Here is a 19,406-nt window from a genome sequence, read left to right on the forward strand (position 1 = left end):
GGATTGACTTTAGTTTTGTTTGTAGAAAGAAACTGTGATTCATTTCTTTGCTATAAATAACACAATTTAAGATGGAAGCTTGGGGCCATAAATAAATGGACCTTGGGCTGCAATTGGCCCCCGGGTCGTACTTTGGACACCCCTGGCCTAGGGTTACCAACTGTCCTGTATTAGCTGGGACATCCCGTATATTGGGCTAAATTGGTTTGTTTCATACAGGACCTCAATTGTCCCGTATATTGACTATTAACTCTTGTAAATACAGCAGACTGCACTCTACAGATCCTGGATCAGATAAAACAGCAGTGGCAGATCAAGTGTCATTCACACCACCTGTCATCCAATCACAGGCCCCCTCACGCGCATCAGTTGTATACAGTGCAAATGCGCCAAGTCCTGCAAAAACTCAGGCTGTGCAAAAGGACAAAAGACTGCTTGAGTCAGTCAAGAGCAGCAAAAAGTATCCATGGAAAAAGTAAATTTGGTGAGTCATACTACTCTTTTGCATTAATTTTTCTTTTGCCTGTTTTTTGATGTAAAGAGCCAAATTGTGTTTTCTTTGAGGTTTATTCATATGAGGTTACATAATGATACAGTAAGGATTAAAGGGAATATACACACTTTCTGCATTTCCAGTTCAGAGAAAGTTGGCAGCCCTAGTAGAGCCATTACTAAAGGTCGTGTCACGCTCGATAGCGTAAATAATCTGAGAGATTGAAGCAGTGTGTCCTGTGGGCTGTATAATGACTGTGACTTTGTGAGAGGAGTCTGGTGGCTTTGAGGAGAGCAGTGTGACGGCTGTTGTCTTGTGCAGAAATCAATCGTCAATCTTAAAAGTTTCTAAAAACAAAGACCCAAAATATGTGGAAAAATTAAAATGTCTAAATGAACGAACATGAATTGACCTTTGAGTGCTATTACATCCTTGCTCCAGCAGGGGCAGCAGAGAGGAGAAAGATACACATTTGAAAAACAACAGAAGACATCGAACACTCCATGAAGTATTTCTACAACCTTTAATGAGCTCTTCAGTTTGCTTTGTGATGCTTATATATATTAGCCTGCAGTTGATCAGAATACAATAAGTCTTTTTTTTTAGTAATTTCAGATGCAATCGGAACGCTCATACATTAAAAAAATATAAAATGCAAAATAAACAAACATCTCTTGAACATTTATTTGCTTGTGCTTGTGTCGGATTTGACTTAAACTACAGTTTCCTTCAGTCTCGCTGTGGGCACGCAGAAAAAACAGGAATGTTACCTAGTGCTCTGTTTTTATAGAGGATCATCATCCGAGTGCCAGACAATGATCACTGACACACTCACACACATTCACACACACTTACACACACACACACACACACACACACACACACAGAGGCCACCGAGTGACTAGCTGCTGAAGATGACAGCACAATAGCTGTACAAAATGACAAAACGGACACCACAGCAGAAGTCGTGTTCAAGTGACGGAAGGAGGCAGACAATGCCAGCACTTTGTCCCAAATCATTTGTGCATTTCGTCATCCTGCGAAGTGAGATCCCTGACATCACTGCACTGCAAAACAAGTCCATCTTCTATTGAGGTGAAGTGACTCGACAACTCTTAAATCTTGTTTTCACAGGCGCTGCAGCAACAGGGAACAGAATGTGTCACTGTGGAGCTCCAGAAATGTACAAGTCTCACATCAAGTTGTGATATTTCAGCCTGAATCGAGATCATTTCAAGATGCTGTCACCTGTTTGCAGAGGTATACACGCAGAGGAGACTGAGATGAAGTTTCAAGCTTATTTTCTTCCAGCTTAAGAGATACATTACACTATGAAGCAGATTTACCTTCGCGCAGTAAAGAAAACACTGAAAGCTCGATGAGATTAAACTCTGTGAGATGAAAATCTTTTACAGTGTGGTGTTCCAGTTTTTAAGGATGACAGCATAAGGATGAGAGCATGGTCGTGGCTGGAGACGCCCATCTCCCGCACAAAGGCCATTGTACCAGCTGGTGACAACAACAAACACAAACACAATGTGGTCTCATTGTGCTCGGCACCTCGGAGCAGAGAGAGGAATGTTTCACTGGAGATTAAGAGCAATCAGAGATGCCAGCGCTGCACGTTAGAGGAGGTGAGGGTTTCACTCAGACAAAGGTGGTAAATCCTGCAACTCGACAGCACCTCATGTTTCACATGATCTGTCACGCTTCATCTGAAACTTCACCATCTGAACGTCATCAGCCTAAAAGCCTTCATCCTACATATCTATATGCCAACATCACGACTCTGCTTCCAGTACTTCTTTTAAACTTGGACCCTTTTTAAAAATGTATATTTCAGGGCTCTTCGTGATTTACAGCCACTAAGACGTTTGACTTTGTTCCAGCAGGTTGTTTCAGCCAACAGCAGAGAAACAGGCTGATTGACCTTTTAAGACAAATCATCCTCTTCAAAGTCAACACATTAATGTGCTTCTTTTAGCCACAAATGGACTCTGATCATTACTTTTAGTGTCTGCAGCTCTGCTTCAATAAATAATGTTAATAGAGACATTTTGTTCAAGTGTAAAGATGTTTTTTAAAACCAGAAACAGCCCATACATCGCTCGTCAAGGACACCACACTCCATTCACAAAACGACTAGGTTTTCCTCAGATCTCAGGAGTTGTTGGTCTGCCGCCACTGAACCTGGTTACTGTTACAGAGAAGTAAGTATCTGTTGAATGCAGTAAACCAGTGACTCAGTGCACTGTGGTATAAAAAGTGGAGTCTGGTTTGTCAGTGAAGAGGGGTCAAGGCTGGTTGTGGTTTTAGTTTGAGTCTTTCCTCAACACAGTGGTCTAGATTTTTTTGTCACAGTCTTCAGACAGTCTATGAACAATCTGAGCCCATCAGTGGCAAAACCATCTCAAAGAACTGTCTGAGATTAATGGCACCACCGCCTGTTTCATGGCTGCAGGCTGAAGCAATCTACCGGAGCAATTCAAAGATTTTATCTTCCTCATTTGGCCCAACGTTCAAGAAATATTAGAACTCCCCTGCAAAGAAATAGAAACATTGATTCCTTTATTTCCAAAATTGTTGAACTATTCCTTGAAATACTTCCTGTACACACATTCCTGACTCATTTATAGTGTTTAATCATCTTCCTCCTTACTTAAACCACCTGACTCATCGTCCATGTCCACATGAGCTCAACTTCCGAGTAACCACCTTAAAACTGATCCTTCCTTTCACCTTCTGAAGCTTTCCCTTTATCACTCCAATAACAGCGTGACCACCTCCACACCTCCTCCAGACACGTGAGCGTTATTTACATAAAATATAAAGTATACGTCCAGCACATAAATAATAATAATAATAATAATAATAATAATAATCGGCCTGTAAGAACACCGTTAAGACAAGCAGAGTGAGCAGAGAGCGAGCAGCACGCCCTGAGAGCAGATCATCAGGAGTGAGTGACTTCATGCAGCCTGACCCCGGAGGAATAGAGCAGCTTTGTAATGAAAGCACACTGCATGGCTTTGGCGAGGGACTGGAACACACAGAGAACCTCTCAAGGTCTCACAAACAAACAGACTTTCAGAAATAGCTCCCGTGCTGCTTATCAGCTCCGTATGTGTGCTCATGAAGTAAGTGCTAGAGCTGTTTCATTTCTGTCCGCTGACGAAGAGGAACTCAGAGCGCGCTGAGGAAATCCTTTGAGTAAGTGCGGGTGTGGCATGTGAACGACGGTATGACTGTATCAGGTTTGTGAGGCATTACAGGTTTAAGTTTCTATCATACTGTGAAGCTGTGAATGCCATGTCCACTCACAGCCCTTCAGTCAGAGGGTTGTTTCAGTACTTTTGAACCTACGTCTAAAATATCTTACAGGTACAAAAATTAGAAATGACTGTGGTGAGTTTCTTCAGCCAGCAGTTACAAAATGGACTGTAACCCCACTTTGCATGGCTCTCTTGAACACTACCAAACACTGCTGACAAACACATCCCTGTAACCTCACAGAGCTCAGGTTATAAAGTCTACAGCAGCTCTTATCTGCCTTCAGTTTGTGTGCTGCTGAAAGTTACGACTAGTGTGTTAAAACAAAGTCACACAACACAAACGAAGGCTGTGGTGGCCGAGCAAAGTTGTTGAATTTGTCAACAGAGTCTGTTGACCTTCAAGAGAACACACTTATAAATTAATATTAGTCATTTTTTTTATGTCAAGATCTGTGAAACTAGGGCCCACGTTTGGGGATACAGGATTTCAGCTTCAATTAGTTTCCTCTAAAACCCAAATTCAAGCTCATTATTAAAGGTGTAAGTCAGTCAGCTGTTTTAAGGAGGCTGTGTTGGAGTCTGAGTGACTGAAATAAGATGCATGTCAAACCCTGAGCTCCATGAAACCCTTGTGTTCCTGCAGACAGAGAGAGGATGAATGTTTTTGAATAAATGAAACTTATTAGGAATGTAATGTTGGTGTAATTCAGCCTCTCTGCGGCAGACAGTTAGCTGTGATGAGACAGCAGTAGAGACACGTGAAGCTGCTGTCCCACGGTCCCTTATTCTCTGTAACGCAACATGAAAAAAAACATGATCACACTTCCTCATTGCAGTGGAGCTTATCTCCACATCTCCTTTTTTCTGACTTCGTTGTGCTTTGTACGCACGGACAGTGATAAATACAGTCTATGTATCTCTTCTGGAGCATGAGTGCAGCTACACAGGAAGCTGTGCTGGTGACTAAGAACACTTACCCTGCAGCTTTAAGGCAGAATGTTATCAAGTTACACAAAAAGATAAAACGCAGCAGAGAAGTATTGCATAGATTTCCCTAGAATGACTCGACACTAGCCTTCATCAGCATAGCGCTGCACTGAACACAGAGCGGGCTTCAGTAGCCCTGAGAAAACACCAGAGACTTAACAAAGAAAGGTATTAAATACTTAGGGTTACACACACTGTATTAGCTCAGACGTGCTGTACAATTTTCACACATTTTAACAGCGACAGATCTCAAGATGTCGCCGCTCATCTTTGGTCTGTGTGGTCGATCTTGGAATTAAGTAAATAGGTACTTCTGAGGGACGGGACGCTGGTTTTCTGGAAGCTTAAAAGAATCTAAAAGCTCAGAGGGAGATGTGTCCCCCTGTCTTCCCCTTTTTACAGGAACTCAAACATCATAGTCCCCAGCTGGTGTCTCCTCCTCAGAGCGAAACCTTTTTGTGTGAGGAGACTCCAGGAAGTTCTCCTTGTCTTCAGGATCTTCAGGCGGGGCCGCCCACTTGGTGCCACAGCTCCTCTGGGTGGTGCGGGTGGTGGTGGGCTCAGGAGTCACGTAGAACTGCTGCCACAGCCAGGGGTGGCTCATACATTCTGCAGCGCTGGGCCTGTCCCTGGGGTCAAAACACAACGTTTACTGTTTACACTCCAACACTGATATCAACAAGACTGGACAGGAGAGCTGCAGCTGTCTGTTTCATCATTCATTCATATGCTGGTTATTCTTTTTAATTACTCACTCAAGTTTTTGATCTTTAAAATGTCAGAAAATAGAGACCTACAGCCATTTTTACTTTGACAAATAAAATGAGGAATAATTCAACAAGTAGGGTTGTGTGGAAGTCAGAAAACAACAACTGTGAAATCATTCATGTCACAATCATAGACTGTATAGATAATGGATGTAGTATGCGTGACGTCACTCATCTGTTCCTGAGTGCTGTGTTTCTGCAGCCAGCCTCAAGTGGATCCTCGATGAATTGCAGTTTATAACACTGTCGCATGGGCTTCATATTTTGAGACCCGAGGTTGCCGCTTGGTCACAATACAAGTGTTACAAACTAATATTCTGATAGGGACCACTGACCAGAAAGTGAAAGTCATTCTTCCCCTCTTCTTTATTTAATTTTTAATGAAGCTCAAGAGAAACTAAGATTCTGGTTTATCAGAGAAACATTTTTGGAAAAGGTTAAAATTCTACACACAACAAACAGAGAAAACCTTCACGTGACAGGAAAACAGCTTCAGCATGACCTGGTGAGGTGTCTTTGAAACATGTCAGCGTATTTATAGGGATAGAAAGCCTGTTTGAGGAATGAAAAGTTGCTTAATGGTCACAGATCACAGAGTTCAGAGCTGCAGGCTGATCTAAGTGAATTCCTCACACTGAGCAGAGCTGCTCTGAAATAAAACATTACGTGATGGTCGTCTTGTGGAAAAGAATCTCTCATCTCTTTGTTCGCAGCTCTGTGCAAACATTCCTTTTTGATCTCATTTAAAATAAATCATGGGACTGTGTTTCTATTCTGAGCTGTTTGTCGTGTCTTTACTCACTCTGGTGATTTGACCAGGAGCTTGCGGATGAAGTCCACAGCCAGCTCGGACACCTTGGAGAAGGCCTCCCTGCTGTAGTCCACGCTGACCTGGGACACGTTCAGGTACGTCTCCTGCTTGTCGTCTCCGACGAACGGAGACTCGCCTGTCACCAGCATGTAGGCAATGACGCCCACACTCCTGAGGACGACACACCACAGAGGGACACAGACACAGGAGCACATGAATACCAGAGCTTCAACACCGAGAGTTATTTACTCCATTATTCTATTAAAACCAGACTGAACTTCTGTTCTCAGAGTTTAAAAACCACAGAACAGAAGAAGAAAGGCGAGAAAATAACTTCTCAGAGTGTAAACAGCCATTAGCCTCTACAGAGCTACTTTGTGGTTGTGGCTTTGCATAACAAGGGATCATCTTAACCTGTGTGTACAAATAAACCTGTGTGTTTGTGTAGTGGCTTTTTGTTTCAGACACAAACACAGAAAACAGTCCTGACAGAGATGTCTCTGTAAACCGCTGCTCATCACTGAAGCAGATTTGTCAGAATGAACTCACCATAGATCTGTGGCTGTGGTGATGGGCTCATAATTCAGGATCTCTGGAGCTGAAAGAAGAAAGAAAAAGTCAGTTATCATCTGAATGTTGTTTTGAAGTGTTGTGTCCTCAGGTCAGGGCTGTGCCTGCTCAGAAATGTACCTGTCAATTATGGATTTAGAGATTTAATTCAAATCTAGTTCACCTCAACGACAACAAACTCCTGTTTGAGTCTACACAAGTCTCATGTTTAGCTTTCAGGACGTATGTTTATCAGGGATTTAAAGGTCAGCTGTTGTTCAGGCGTTATGAACTTGCAAAAATCTTTCACCTTTTCAAGTCATTAGCATTGCTAAGATCACCCTCTAGTTAAAGTCTGAGGAGCTGTGAACACCTGAAGGCTTGATTTGAGACTTTCTTTTTGTAGCTGCTGAAACCTTTACAAAAACAAAAGAGCACAGAGACTCTGGTAAAGTGTGAGTGGACTCTCTCAGTGAACGATCAGATCGATCCATTTTAAGTTGTTTCATTTCTCCACTTTTGAATTGATGGTTGAGCGTTTATGCTATCTTTGTTTTGTTTTGTTTTGCTCAAGTTTCTTATTGTTATATAAACAACCAGGTTTAACTCATGGTGGTGCTGACGGAGTAAAAGTTGGAGCGGCTTGACAACACAGGCGGAGGCTTCTAGGTCTGTGTGAGATCAGGTTCAGGCGAGGCCTCTCTCCACTCATGCAGGTAAAAGCACGTTAATGAGAACGATGTTAAAGACGTCTCGTGGATCCTGAATGAGCGATAATTGGTGAAAGTTCTTCTCTGAGGACTTCAAAGACATTTCATCTTCATCACAGCCTGTGGAGGGTTTGTCTAACTTTGATGTGGTCACACTGCTGACATCCTGTCTCATGTCTCCAAGTATCAAAGCATGTTTTAGGAACATCACCTTACCCACATACTCAGGCGTGCCAAGAATCTCCCGGAGCTCCCCGACCGCACCCAGTCTGCGTGCCAGGCCGAAGTCTACAATCTTAATGTCTCCTGGAGGGGCCAGGCTGGTCAGGAGGATATTCTGAGGCTGAAACAGAAAGGGAATATGAAGTGAGCGTCATACAGAGCAGAGGGACTGAACAGATCAGACGACCTTTGAACCTGAGCTCAGAACTTATTATATAACTGCTTTCTCATGCTCTCTTTGAACAGCGCTCATATGTATCCTCACAAGGCCAGGTGTTTACCTTTCTACCATCATTTGTTCAAGAGCTGAAATATACTGACCATACCACACTGAGCAAACACCACCTTTATTAAATGTTGCATCATCCTGTACCAGAGGAGAACATACAGAACATGCTGGCTTTGTTTGCACTCATCCATCAAATGTTGAAGAGCCTTTCATTTGATTTTCATCCCCTTCCCAAAGCTACAACAAAAGGCTCATTTCCATGTTTTAAGACATGTCAGACAAAGACAAAAGATTTATTTTTGCACATATGCACTAATATGTCATCTTCAGGGGCTGTAAATACCAGAGCAGTGTGCATGCTGAGTAACAGTTGTGCTTCTAGAAGAAAGATGTATTAGTTTTTATGTGGCTGTGATGTGGAGTTTTCCCACTTTGCCCAGGGCGGATGGTTCAGTTACCTCCTATAATCCTCGTTCTGAGTCTAACTGTGTCATGAAAACAGGAAACTGGGGTTTTGAGCACAACTGCTCTAAAAAAAGGGAATACACAGGCAGGCACTTAAGGGGGAAGTTGGTGGTGAAGCGAGTGAACATGTAAAAATAGCTCCCTTGACTCCAGCTACACTCATACATGTCTATGTCTCTGTATCTGTGTGTGTGTGAGTGAGTGTATGTGTGCACCTTTAGGTCTAAGTGCACCAGGTTGCTCTGGTGGAGGTAGTGGACTCCCTCCAGTGTTTGTCTGATCAGTCGTGTGATCTGGGCCTCGGGCAGCAGCTCGTCAGAATCACAGTGGTCGAATATCTCTCCACCTGCAGCGCTGCACAAAGAGAACACACACACTGTAAACACACAGACACACATCCACAGCCTGAAACAAGCATGAAATACAGCTGTGACAATGACTGCAGGTTATCTGGGCGCACTTTAAACAAGACAAACATGAATATAAGTGTAGCTTGGTGTTTGCAGTGGCCAACCCATGCCAGAGGGTCACTGCTGCTCTGCTGACATGTCCGGGCAAACTGTGGTTGAGCAAGAAGGAGCCTCCTCCCTGCTTACTCACAGTCAAGACCTGCAGGAAAGTGTGTTAGCCAAAGTGAACACAAAGACTCAAACGACGCCTAATGTTGAGTTCAGCTGAGTTTATCACTTTTCAAGTTATTCAACTTCCTAATGATGTATTTCTGTAAGAGTCCAGGCTTAGATCAACAGAGTGAATTGTTGCTCAGAGGAAAGGATTTAAGGCTGTACTGAAGTATTAAAAGGTGTGGTTAGAAATCACAACATTCACTTCAAGACAACTACTCAGTTTTCATGTTTTCAATCGAGGTCTGGGATCTGGTTTCTGTTGTGATGGTGGAGAAACCAGATGAATGATAACCAGACGGAGACATACACATCATCTGACGACATGATCTGAAAATAGGTAAAGGAAACGTTCCCGTTTGGAGACTGACTGTTAAATATGAGGCTTATAATTGTGCTGAAGTGGGCCGTTAAGGCTTCAGACTGATCCTGATGAACCTGTTGGAAATAATGAGTGTTACATAATAAAGTTTTCAGCTCTCTAAGATTGGAAAAAACAGACTTTGGCCTTTAACACTTAACACTCTGCTACAGTGACGCTCCACCAGCCTCACATTTGAGGTTTGGCTTATTGTGGCGTTCAAATATTTTATATCTCTAATCTCTGCTCGGGTTGGGCGTCGAGCTAATACACCGTTACCAGCACGTTCCCTCCCTTCTGTTGTTTCAGTTTAACTTTCAGACCTGCTGCAGTCAGCATCAGGCTGCAGAAAAACAATGGAAGGAAATATATTTTGAAGATGAGATAAAAGTCACATGATCTAAAAGTCATGATTCATACCTACGCTGCATAAAATATAAGATTACTGAGTGAATAAAATTGTTAAAGTATTGAAACACGTTCATAAATTCAGGAAAAATACAAAAAAAATATGCTTTATCAGATTTGACTTTAAATGCACATCAAACGCCTGATTAAAGGTTTTAAAATATGATCACTTTGATGAGTAGGCTGTTGGTTTGCTGTTTTATCTGCAATATAAACACTTAGCATGGGTTTATTTTCTTATAGTGATGTGATTTCTTGGAGTTAATTCAGATACTGTTTTTCATTTAGATTATTTTAAATTAGGATTTTTCAAACTACTTTCTCCTGCAGTGACACCGCAGACACCTTCTGCTGCCCACAACTTTAAATCACATTTTACATTAGGAGAAACAAATGATGAGTTCAATGTGGAGACAAGGAATGATGGGAAGGAAGGAAACCTGGTTTTTGTTAGCAAAACAAAAGGCTCTAAGCTATTACAAGTTTCGTTTACAACAACATGATGAGGATTATGTAAAAAAAGAGAAAGCTCCTCCGGCTGTGTGAGGGAGGTCCGGCTAAACAGGTATTTCAAAGATCTTGCTGCTTGTTGCACCTTTTTGGTTGTTTGTGTTAGAAACATTCAGCCGGGTGAGGAGACTATCTGATCAGAATCAGAATCAGAATCAGCTTTATTCGCCAAGTATTCTTGAACACACAAGGAATTTGACTTTAGTAAACTGTGCTCTCTTTGTACAAGGCATAGGAATAAGAATAAGAATAACAACTACAATAAAAAATAAAATAAAAAATATAATAACAATAACCTTAGCTATAAATACAAAGAAACAACAAATAGGCCTGACTAATATGTACAGGCTAAAATAATATGATAAAGTGCAGTGGTGAGTAGCAGAGGTAGTTTTTACATTATAAAAATAGTAGTTAAATAGTACAAAAAAATAGAAATATGGAATTCTGATGAGATGTGCTTTAAACAATGAGACAGATCAAATAATGTGTTGTTGGTTCTGTTATAACTCACTATTCCAGCACTAAGACGATGTCGTGGTCTGTCTCATAAGCAGCGTGCAGGTTGACCACTCGGGCGTTGTTACGGGCCGTCTCCAGGACGGCCATCTCATGGATGATCTCTGCGCGGCAGTCACGACCTCGCCGCCTCTTCCGGAGGAACTTGGCAGCAAACGTCTTCCCCGTGACTTTCTCCACGCAGCGCTTGACCACAGCAAACTTCCCCCTGAGGAGCAGAGAGAGGACACATGTTAAAACTGACAGCTTTGCGTTCGGACGTTTTGGCAGTACTTTCAAAATAAAGGACAACAAATGACATCACCACAGACCCAGGTGTTTGTGGCCCTGGATTATATTTAAAGACTGCAGCACTTCAGAGATTGTTGTAAACACTCCTACTTAACTTTGTGTCAATGCTTTTCCAATAACTTAATTATCCAGTGAATTATTAATGTCCATCTGACTGGAAAGAACCAAATGTCTCTGCGGCTAGACCTGCTGAATCTGAAGTCAAAACCTCAGAGATCTTTTATAAGTTTGCAGGACCAATGATGTTCATGACCCATGTTAACACTCTGTCTGTAGTTTATCCATAAATGTTTATCTAAGTTATACCGCAACAAAATGACCAACAGGTTAGCAAATAAACCGTATGGAAACACATCTCCAGCAGGCCTGATAATGACTCCAACAGAAGAGGAATGACCCTGTAAGAACTCCACCACCAGAACAAAGGTGCCATGAAGGTGAAGGTTACAGGCCCTGAGGGTTTCTCTATAAGAATAGAACAATGGTACTAAAATATTCTGCTCCCTTGTGGGACCACCTATCATGATTACAACTCATATTAATATGCAGTCACATTTGGTGTACTGAATATGTTTATATATAAAGTGTTCAGAAGTCATTTACAAACTAAGCAAACAGGTACGTGCTCCTTGTCACACTCAATGAGATATTAAAGAAACCAGCTGACATGTCGTGGACAGTCTTAATCATAAAGCTATAAAGCTGTCGGATTACAAGAGATGATAAAAACTAATAGCTGTGGTCAAAGTTTCAGAGAGAGATATGTTCAAACTTTAACACTGCTGGTTCCCAAAAGTCCCCACATCACCACAGAGTTCATTTCCTTACAGCTGCCCTGCGTGACAAAGACAAAGACCACACCTTTAACAGCCTCTCCTCTCTGTATGAGCTCTGTGAGGCACGTGCAGCGTGCAGGGATAAACCTCATTATGTCATTATTCTGTCCACAACAGGCGAAGTTCAACTCGTTCTAACCGATCAGGTACACTCCTCTTCACAGAGACAATCATCTTCATGTATTAAAGTAACTCACTGCTTCTTTTATAAATCATCATATTCATATAAATCATAAATCATCAACTTCTGGAGACTGGAAGAGCGACAGATAATCAGCCACAGTCTTCTTTCTGAAGCTGTAAGGATATTGTTCTTTGAAAGTAGACGGAGTCCTGAGGAAATGCTACATTCAAATTCATGCTAGTTTTCCGTGACTACCAACCCTAGCTTTAACTTCCACTGGATCCACTCTGTTGGATACGGCAGGTTGGAGCCCTTTTTGTTTTGGTGCCTGACTTCCTGTCCCGCTCCATCTAAATCTGTTGAGATTGATACGTCGTGCTCCGGTATTCAGCAAAAATAGAAGTCTTGTGCATCTGATTAAGAGAGCTCCGACCTGCCGGATCAGAGACGCAGCCGGAACGCATCGGAGCAGATCCAGTGGAAGTTAACACACTGACTAGAATAGAAACCTAGAAACCTTAATTAGTTTTGTCTACACAAAATAAATAAATGAAGCTTTTTGAATATATGTGTTTTTCCAACTTGTCACAATCCATTTGGCTGGACGCTCTGAACTAGATAAGACATTTTGTGCTTTGTGATGGATCTTTTTGTTGTGAGAGTTGCTGGTTGTTCATTGAAGTTAGCACACTCCATTTTTTGATTAAGTTTAGCACTGTAGGCGCTGAAGGAGAGGCTGAGAGCATCCATGGGTGAGAGAGAGAAAGAGCGGGTCGCATTTACTCCAGGTATTGCTACAATCTGTTCAAACAAGGCGATAATAAACATAACTGATTGATAAATTGATAAACAGGACGGATGGTTGCAGAGTATGAAAGAGTCCCAGTTATACGAGGATTTCACAACGTCAAAGGTGTTTTAATCAATAAGAGAATGTTGTTTGCTAAAGCTCAGGATTACTACAAATTCTTTTAAAGGTCAAAAGTATACATACAATCGCCCCTCTCATGTTCTTGAAAATATTGCACCACAGAACTTCCTGTTTTGACGAATCACACATAAGCTAACAGAAGTGGTCTGTGCCAGTTCTCCTTTCTGAAGTCAGGTTTCCACATGCGCCGACTTCCTTCCTCCTGGCCTGTTCGTACAGTCGTACAGTCGTACAGTCGTAGAGTACACGCCGCTGCATGACACATTACTTCAGACACACCTCAGAAATCATAGGACAGCATCATCATCAACCAGCAGCTGTTGCCATGGCTCTCAAACACACACACATACACACACAGACAAACACATGACAAAGGTCTACTGTAGCACGACCACATCAGGTCCCCTGGCACTGCACGGCTCGTGTGTTTAAAGCAGTTAGATCTACAGTCCAGAGTCCACGAGAAGTCAGCTGTTTGGATGACTTATTTCAGTAAAATACAGAAACATCAGATCACTCAGGTTTAGATTCATGTTCATCTGGATGGATTAAGAACATCAAAGTCTCTCTTTAATCTTTGCTAATAACTATTTTATTCCCTTATTAAAAATCTGTGCCTCTCCTCTCAGTCACCGTGTGGATAAACAGATCACGTCTCTGCTCCCCCTGGAGAGACTGACTCATGACCTCTACAATACATCTCACAAATCCTGTTGACCTTTGAACTCTTTCCTCTGAAGGATACCATGTGTCTTTCTAGGAAAAACAATGTTTTTGTTTCCTAATCTGTCGGAGCCATATCTATTTCATATAACTGATGTTTCTGTGTATTTTGTTTAAGCATGGATGCATGGACAGGATGCGCACTTGCTAACACAACCACACATTATTTCAGTACTTCTTTGACTTTGGGTGAAATCTATGAAGTTTAGTTCCTGGTTTTCTGTTTTTGTTCCTGTTTCTTCTGCTCAGAACAAATGGTTTAACATGTTTGTTGAGTTTAAGAAATCATCAACAACAAAAATAATATAACATGTAAGACCTACCCCGATTTCAACTATCGGATCGGAGCTGATCTGGACGTTTTTAATCGATTGGTGATCTGCATTAGGGATGGGCAATGAAAATTTGTTCACTTTCAAAAAATCGAAGAGTTACTAAGAATATTTTCTCATTTTAAAAGTAACATTTGTCATCGTCTTTTATGGTGCCTGGTTGTAATACGGTATTCCCTCCAGAAGGTGGCTATAGAGTGTTGTGAAGCTGTTATTCTTCAAATAATCGTTAAATAAATGCCAATGATTATCGAATAGTGGTTGGCTTGAAATGCCCATCCCTATCGTGTATACATAATGACAAAATAATAAATGGGACATTGATGAAGAACTCAAGCCATGATTTAAATATATTGTAGAACTCACATGAGCACCGCCTGACACATAACTGAAAAACATCTGCTCTATGCAGCTTACGGTAACTCTCCAGGGACATACGGTTAAAAAAGGCCAAAACATTAAACAGGACAGTCTGTTACATTAGCATTAGCAACCTTGTGGCTAGCGGCAGCTGCCGTTCTCTATACTGGCATAACACTCCGTAGCTAGTGGCATGCAGAACCTTTAACAACTGTAACTCTGCAGACATCATTTCAGCTTTCTTTAAACTTTACCAACTGTAATAGAAAGTACATTAATCATGTGCACTCCATTACAGCGTACATGAGCCAACAAGAGCTTGAACTGTCAGCTGTATGGAAGTATTGTGAAGTGTTGTTTATAGACCACAAAGTACCTTGTAAAGCAAAGGTGACAACACTCCTTTATTGAAACAATTTAACAGTGCATCTCAAGAACCGTCAAACTGAAAGCACCTAGAGTTTCTGAAAACTGAGAGTGAAGAAGTGTCAGCATTAACCTTCCAGTCAGTTATTCCACAAAGCTATTACAGCAATGAACACCATACTTCTGAATGTCTATATTTCAATCAATCAATCAATCAATCAATCAATCAATCAATCTATCTATCTATATTTATTTATTTATTTATAAAGCACCAAATCACAACAAAGGTTATCTGAGGACTCTTTTACAAACAGAGCAGGTCTAGACCTTACTCTATGTACCCATCTTACAGACAGGACTCAGTCTGATCTCATCTCTGTAGCTGGTGGCGTGCAACCGGGCGTGTTTCAATATATTTACATTTTCCGTCTCACAGCCGGATGCTGCCGTTGTGAATCACGCACTGTCTCGTGAGAGTTGCGTTCAGAGCAGCCTCTGATTTACAGCGTGCTGCAATGAAGCACACCAGTTTGGTGGGTCCATAGACTGTAAATAAAAATGGACAGTGTTGCTCCGCCTCTTCCCGTTTTACAGTTCTGAAGCCAAAAAATCCCGCTCCTGGGCGCCGCCATTGTGCAGCCAGAGCCTGTGAAGCCACTGTAATAAGCTCCGCCCTACAGCGTAGCGTCACAAGACGCTGTGGGTCCTTTGAAGTTTCCCTCTACGGCGGCTGTGAATCAAAGGAAACCCGGAAGTAAAACCCCGTTTTTTAAACTCTAATAACTAACGAAAAGAAACTTTTCAAGAAAAAGAGGCCTTGAACACAAAACAGTCAAATACTAACTACATATCACCACAGCATACGGATGAGAAATCAGTGAGAAACATTCGTACGACGTGTATTTATTTTTTAAAGTTTGACTGACGGATTTTTGACCTATACTGCCAGCCAGCAGGGGGCAGACACACGGCTGAAAGCTTCACCAACAGGGTCGTATCCGGCACGCTTGGGTGGGTCTCATACAGCAAAGCTTGTAAAACAGATTAAGAGTTTTATAACAATGCTAGTTGGATTAAGTTAAATGAAATAAACATAAGACATATTTTAGTTGGTTTTTTTAATTACTTATTTTTGTTAAAGGAAAAAACAGCATGCAGCTCAACTCTCTTATCTCTTGTGCAAACATAATCTAAGCAAACACAAGTATCGATCGGGACTCGATATTGGCAAATATTTAACATTAAAAAAACAGCTCTGGATCAGGGGCCAAAAAAGCTGATCGGGACATCCCTAACCTCAAAACAAACTTTTATTCTTCAGATGTCTTTAAATGTTTCTCATTGTGGATCTGATATTTTAAAGTTCTTTCATTATTAAGTTTCTGTTTAAACTTTAGTTCAAATAACTCTTGGCTTAGATAAACATTTGAATCTCAGTGTTTAGTTGTTATGAGTGTTTTGTTGGCGTGAGTGTCTCATAAACTTCATTGTGTAATCATGTATTACTGAGTTGAATGTGTTGATGGATGGTATGTGTGAGTCACCGTCAGGCTCCATACTGTCACATTGATAAGACTTCCCTCAGTCTGGATCACTGCCCAGCATTCTGCAGATATTAATGATGGACTTTAATGTGGTTATGAAACATTAGTGTTAACATGCTTGTGATGCAGAACTTTCTTTCTCTGATAACTAATTATAAACAAGGATCATTATAATGTTGCGTTTTACTTGATTTACGATATCAAGGAGTGAAAATGAATCATTTAAAACTCTAGTGATGAGATGTTAGCTGGTTGTGAAGCAGCCTAAAATCAATAACTATGTCTCTGTAGGAACTAAAATAACAAACAGGATAATTTACAAGAACGGTGACTGTTCCTGTATGGTCATCTTTAATGTCTGACACCACAGGTAGGTGTCAGACCAAGTGGATAACAGCACTCTTCTGACAACTCATTTCACATTCACACAGCTAAGACTCTCAGAGAAGTAAATAAACACTGATCACAAATGTGAAGGACAAAATCAGCAAAATTCACCTTGAAACTGACGCAAGCAGGAAAATCCTCACGGGACCTTTAACAACTTTAACTCTGCAGACAGCAGCAGAAACTCTCAGACATCAGTCCAGCTTTATTTAATCATTTCTAACTGTTATAGAGAAGCACACACAAGATGGAGAGATAAAATGAGGAAAGGATTCTGCTAAACCTCAAAACAGAGTGCATTCTCTCTTTATATTGTCATATTTGATATATTTCTGATCTTTAAATTGTTTTAATCTTTAATATTTTGTTGTTTTTAGTTTTCCAACATTGTTTTATTTGAACCTGTTTTATCTTCCTTTCTGTCATTTCTTCTTACTGTCACATCCCTGCAGGTTATTGTTTTTTATTCTTTTTCATTGTCTTCCTCACATTTCTCCTTTAGTGTCTTTTAGTGCTATATCAATATTATTATATTATTATTTTAAAAAATAATAATAAATAACAACACAAATACACTTTGATTTTTTTATACCTGTGTTCAGTCTGGTTTATACCTAAAGATCAATAAGAATATGACATAAAGGAAGGACGCAAAAGTATCAACAAGATATGGATATTAGTGGATAAAAGCTTTAATATTATCCATATAAGCAGGTATGAACATTTCGTTGACACATACGTTGATAATGTGGCTCATTACAGCGTACATGAACTAACAAGAGCTTGAACTGTCAGCTGTATGGAAGTATTTTGAAGTGTCGTTTACAGACCACAGAGCAGCTTCTTGCAGTGTTTTTAAAGCAAAGGTGACAACACTAACAATTTAACTACGCATCTCAAGAACCGTCAAACTGGAAGGTACCTAGAGTTTCTGAAAAGTGAGAACAGAGAAGTGTCAGCAAAGACCTCCCAGCAGCCTCCACGTCAGTCATTCCACAAAGCTATTACAGCAGTGAACACCAGACTTCTGAATGTCTATATTTCAAATCAATCAATCTTTATTTGTACAGCGCCAAATCACAACAAACGTTATCTAAGGACGCTTTTACACACAGAGCAGGTCTAGACCGTACTCTATGTACCCAAGACAGGATAAGATCCAGTCCCCTCTTACACACAGGACTCAGTCTGATCTCATCTTAATCCACCATAAGCAGAGCACTTTGCAGCATTTAGCAAGGCAGAAACCTCAAGCAGAACCAGACTCATGTTAGACAGACATTTACAAAGAATACATTTATCACTTATGGTAAATTATTAATTCATGTTTGTCTTGTGTTCTGTCTCTTGAGCTGTCACAGTAAGAGTGGGAGGAACACAGGAGAGACTTGATAATAATAATAATATAATAATAATTTTATTTGTAGAGCACTTTTCAAAAACCAAGTTACAAAGTGCTTCACATGGGCAGCAAAAAAAACATATTTTAAAAGAAAAAATTCCCCTCAAAGAACTTCAAAGGAATACAATTATTTTAAAATATATTTCTTAAGACGGTTGAAATAAAGTAAAGTCAAATAAAATTCAGATAAAATCCGTGAAGGCTCTGTGATAAAAGTATATTTTAAGAAGGGATTTAAAAGAGCTCACTGACTAAGCAGACCTGATCTCCTCGGGTAGATGGTTCCAGATGTCCTTTACTATTAAAAAACAGCATATCGGTATAATTATCGACATATCGAGTCTGAGCAAAAATCCAGTACCCAGTAAAAGTGTGTTGGGTAGAATGCAAATCCAAAGGCTTCTGGTCTTGATCTAGTCTAGGATCCATTACCCTCTATAGGACCCTCTGTAAAGCTATTTTCTATATAAAAAGGGAGTTTTTGTAGTGTTACCCTTACCTTCCAAGTTCTCCTGTGACTTCATAAACACCTTCGATGGGGTCCGTGCTGATCGGGGTCTGGACTTCTCCCAGGAGCCCCGCAGACAGCCCGCTCCGACTGTCCAGCCTCCTCCGAGACATGGTCCTCTCTCTGTCGGGTATCTGACACCGGCTGGAGCCCGGGCTGAGAGCTACTGAGGTTACTATGGGAGGAGGAGGTGAAACTAACCTGGAAACCTAACTAACGATAACACTCTCAGGTTAACATCAGCTACATGTTAGTGACGGTTCCTCCGGTTAACATTATAACGGCTGCTACTTTACTCCGGTTAGCCCAACCGTCGCTAACTCAGTTAGCTCGACGGTCAATGACGAGGGTACTAAAGTGAGTTAAACCGATTTTCCGTGACTCAACTACAGAAGCCTTGTTAGTCTTAAGAAGCTGACCCTAAAGGTGACTCCAGAGGGGAAGTTATCCAGACTGCAGACGCTGGTGACCATTACATCTCTCCTCAAGTTTCTCTGAAGACTTTTAGATCATTTTTACATCCTTCTGTTTGACACTTTCTGGACACGTCACTGCCTGGAGCATGCGCACTGGGATTGGGTTTGAAAAAAGGGGAGGTACGTGAGGGGTTGAGTTTATTTGAAACAATAGTTTTAACAGCTGTGATGTTTGGTACCATGGACTGTGCTGCATTTCA

The 19,406-nt window shown here is 41.0% G+C and overlaps 1 protein-coding gene across 1 annotated transcript; it reads right to left on the minus strand.

Moving 5' to 3' along the window:
• Positions 1-1,001: 1,001 nt before the first annotated feature.
• stk17b (serine/threonine kinase 17b (apoptosis-inducing)) lies at positions 1,002-19,298 on the minus strand. The gene is made up of 7 exons (XM_034694213.1): positions 18,722-19,298; positions 10,922-11,134; positions 8,721-8,859; positions 7,806-7,932; positions 6,880-6,928; positions 6,322-6,501; positions 1,002-5,381 (listed from the first exon to the last, which is right to left on the minus strand). The coding sequence occupies exons 1-7, from the start codon at positions 18,841-18,843 to the stop codon at positions 5,159-5,161; spliced, it is 1,053 nt and encodes a 350-aa protein (XP_034550104.1). The 5' UTR covers positions 18,844-19,298; the 3' UTR covers positions 1,002-5,158.
• Between the last annotated feature and the right edge of the window lie 108 nt (positions 19,299-19,406).

Source organism: Notolabrus celidotus, chromosome 10 (genome assembly GCF_009762535.1).
Source record: "Notolabrus celidotus isolate fNotCel1 chromosome 10, fNotCel1.pri, whole genome shotgun sequence".
Classification (NCBI taxonomy): Eukaryota; Metazoa; Chordata; class Actinopteri; order Labriformes; family Labridae; genus Notolabrus; species Notolabrus celidotus.

What these genes read in the sequence shown, in the direction of transcription:
- stk17b (XM_034694213.1), bottom strand. Translation starts at nt 18,843, where the DNA reads ATGTCTCGGAGGAGGCTGGACAGTCGGAGCGGGCTGTCTGCGGGGCTC. An exon ending in ATCGTCTTAGTGCTGGAATA is followed by an intron (nt 8,860 to 10,921) that starts GTGAGTTATAAC and finishes CTCTTTGTGCAG; the next exon opens with CGCTGCAGGTGGAGAGATAT. An exon ending in TGGTGCACTTAGACCTAAAG is followed by an intron (nt 7,933 to 8,720) that starts GTGCACACATAC and finishes TTTCTGTTTCAG; the next exon opens with CCTCAGAATATCCTCCTGAC.